Genomic DNA, 3722 nt, shown 5'->3' with positions numbered 1-3722 from the left:
TATATTAAAATACTTTATGTTACCATCAATATGAAAAAAAAAGAAAACTAAAAAACATATAAATTCACTTCATTTTATTTATGTAATTATTTAATTTAGTTGTGGAGATGAGGCGAGCAGTTCACGGTTTTGGTTAGCGGGCGAAGGAAATGAATAAGAACTCCTAAATGAGCTACCTTTCTCAGCGCACCTGTGGATAATATAGAAGTGAGTCGAAGCGCCACCGAAACCCGGAGGCGGCGTTCTCTCTTATGGTGGCTGTGGTTGGTTTGAATTTTCTCAAATTGTAAGTTTTTTTTTTCTAATCTTCTGAGTTCCTTCTTCTTCGATTCCGTAACCTCATGAAAATTTTATGTAACAGGGATATCCGTTACTTTTCTGTATTTTAGTATTTCTTACACTGATTTGATGGCATTTTGAGATCGAAACTAGGGCGTAGGAAGTACCCAATCTGTTATTTTCTCTGTATCGTCGTCCACGGGCGGTTCTGGGGTCGTTGATGGTGGATCTGGGGCTATCCCCTCGATGATATTCTGCAGATCTCTCTCTGCTTGGATCGGCCAGGTCTTCTCCTGCATGGGGTATGCATCTCGATTCTTTAAATGTTATCTCTTTTTCTATTTCCCTGAAGATTTGTGGTTCACGGTGTTACCTTATATGCTTGGTTGATGAATTCAAGTCATGGTATTTGGATTTTTGTAGCGTTTATGAAAAAAATAGAGTAGCTATTTTTCGTCGCCTTGTTAGATTCTTTTGTCGCTTTTTTTGTCTTTGTAGAAATTGAGGCATACCAAACCCTATGCACTATTTTATACAATTTTTTGGAACTTGAAGTGATTGAGCTTCTTTATGTTCCTGATTATATTTGTTTGTACAGGCTGCAAAGATTTATGTTTTTCTCAATTATAGTTTGAGGTGCTTGGAATGTGAAACCAGCAGCATATAACGTGTTTGGACCAGCTTACTAGACCAACAGGCAGATTCATAGCAAATGATAATCATTTTAGTTTCAGATCACATTTATGGGAGTTAATTGATAATTTTTGCAGCAAAACTTTTTTATTAGTTGTTGGCAGCTGCTTTATCTCTAGTTTCTTATGATTAGGAAATTAGCATATGAAAGAGTCACTGTTTTCGTTTTCTACACTCTTTAGATTGTTACCTAATTCTATAGTACAAAGTTGCTACGCTTTAATATTTTGTATTCATGAATATACCTTTTTCAATATGTAGCTTTTGATTGTTGGTGCCATGAAATTGTTGGTGAATTTTGTATGCCATCATTTGTTTTGATGTTGCTAACATATTATCTCCATTAAAAATATTTAGGTTTTAGGGTTAAGGGTACCAGCATGTGGTTGTGAACTGTTTTGATGTAGGTTCACCTTTTTGTTTATTTTCTTAGGTACATAACTATTTAAGTTTTTGTGATGCCTTTGTGCAAGCATCTCAAATTAACTGCTCAAACTGAAGCAAATCTTGCTTCATCATAACAAAACCTTTTTAACAGGAGTCATCTCCACATTGATGTTTGATTCCCATACTTTAGAGTTTAGTTTTATTTATTGAAAAATGCACCATGTACCCAAAGTACAATCTGTGAAGACTAACATTGCTGGAGTCATGTGAACATAAATTATATATCAGAGTTAAACTATGTGTTAGCTTAGGTTTAGACCCTTTGGCATGGAGACGTAGTAATTTGTAACGCTTTATTCATTACTAGACCAACTATTGGTATATGTAGACCTAAATGGCTCTTATTTAACCTAGCAATGGAGTAACATAATCCTCTTACAGCTAACTAAGACTGCAATCACAAGCTAATAGAATAATATTAATTTATAATTTAGGTTTAAGCAAGGAAAAAAATTAAGATCTGCCTCTCAAATTTTATGGAAATACCTTTTCAGGGAGAAAATGGATCAAGGATAGCTTGAGAGAAAGATTAAACTACATTGCTAACTAAGCCTGCATAAGTTTGAGTCTAACTTAATAAATATGCTCTAGATGAGATCCTGCTGGTGCATGATGTTGAGCATGAGCATAACTCACCTGTTGATATTGTTTCTCTTCTCCTTGACATAAAGCTTAAGAGGGTTCCTCCATTTGTAGTGTTGCCACCTAATAATTCTTACATATTAAGTTTGTGCCTCGATTTCTATCATTGCCAAGCTACCATATGATCTTTGATTAGGTTGCTGATCAGATACAATGACATGATGAATGATGAAGTTTATACTTTTAGTCTCAAGATTTTTTTATAGGTATATTGTTTACCTCTATTGCTATCTTATGGGAAGTTCTTTAACATTTCTATAGCTGTTGTTCTTCACCTCTATAGAGAAGTATTTCTTTCAAGCTGGTTAAGTTGATGTTGTATACGTGATGCATTTACACTTTGAATATGTTCTTCACTGAAATCCGAATTGGTTTTAGGTCAATCACTTCAATTATTTGTGTAAACAACTTATCTCTTACCTTTTATGTTTATCCTATGCATGCAAGTTTTCTTTTAATAGTGGCAAAATTCCTTTTTTAGCTCATGTGCTCACTCTCTCTCTCTCTCTCTATACATACAGGCGGACAGGCAGGCACACAGACACACACACACATAGACAAAAGTTTAAACTTCTTACATTTTTCTTAAAATTTTACATACATGCATGCAAACACATACATAGACAAAAATGTAAACTTCTTACATTTTTTTTCCTGAAAAATCATGAATAATATTTATCAACTAATGTGCTGATTTTTAAATGTATATCTCAATGGGTGTATAAAAATTCAAAATTATAGTAACTCAAAATAAAAAAAAGCAATATTCTTGCCAAAAATTCTATTTTAGCTATAATAATTATAGAATTTGGCTCTTTCATTTTAATTACAATTATGAACATAAACATTATTTAGTTGTTAGAGTTATAAATACTGATAGAATCATAGCATTTATTTTGATATTAAGAGCTGGAGCCCGAACATGAACTGAGCTTGATATATTGTAGCTTATCCTTTATAATATACTTTATATATTCATCTTAGGGGCATCTTCTTTACTCTTGATTCTACCCCCTTACCCTACTAGAGGGATATAAAGGACCTATTAAATCAGTTCAGTTGAAAAAACTTTTGTTTCAATTCCCTTTTTAATTATAATTTTTAGGTTAGTATAATAGTATGTTATTAAGCAAATGATTTTGTCTATCTAAATTGTATTACTTTCAAAAATAAAACATGAACTTATTTATTTTGAGCAATGTGCACCCTTTCTCTATTTTTGCTTTCTCGGGTTTTGAGCTCTTTTCCTCTCATCTTTTTCCACCTTGAGCTGCATACCTCTTCTACTTAGTAACCATTTTTTTCTTCTAGACGAATGAAAACTTTCTGCCGCTACACCATAAAAACCCTTTATAGAATTATAATGAGTTAGTGCATGTTGATGCCAATCCAATTATTTTTCAAATTGTAAGTTTCGCAAAGCAACTAAAGAGCATTACTATCACATATTTTCTTCACGATTTTATAAAGGATTGAAAACGGTTACAACCATTTTGAGAAGTCAGTGACATCAGCTATGCATAATAACAAATGATTTGGTGGTTTCAGTTCTATGCTAGCATACTGTAACGAACATGGGAATCCCACAAAATATTTCTGATTTCCTCGTCTTTTAACGTCAAATGAATTTCTAACCTGTGAATGTATTTTTTCTTCATTTT

At 32.8% G+C, this 3722-nt stretch overlaps 1 protein-coding gene across 3 annotated transcripts in view; it reads left to right on the top strand.

Moving 5' to 3' along the window:
* Positions 1-129: 129 nt before the first annotated feature.
* Positions 130-3722, top strand: part of LOC110022391 — a 16721-nt gene continuing 13128 nt past the window's right edge. The window contains exons 1-2 of one of the 3 annotated variants that reach the window (XM_020721302.1): positions 130-286; positions 433-581. In XM_020721302.1, coding sequence (XP_020576961.1) covers positions 526-581 — 56 coding nt within the window. In that variant the 5' untranslated portion in view covers positions 130-286; positions 433-525. Of the gene's footprint in view, positions 287-361; positions 582-3722 lie in introns of all 3 variants that reach the window. The other 2 variants (XM_020721303.1, XM_020721301.1) reach the window with 2 other exon arrangements.

Source organism: Phalaenopsis equestris, unplaced genomic scaffold, assembly GCF_001263595.1.
Source record: "Phalaenopsis equestris unplaced genomic scaffold, ASM126359v1 Scaffold000188, whole genome shotgun sequence".
NCBI classification, from domain to species: Eukaryota; Viridiplantae; Streptophyta; class Magnoliopsida; order Asparagales; family Orchidaceae; genus Phalaenopsis; species Phalaenopsis equestris.
Note: the sequence above shows the minus strand (reverse complement) of the source record. Positions and strands in the feature narration are given on the sequence as shown.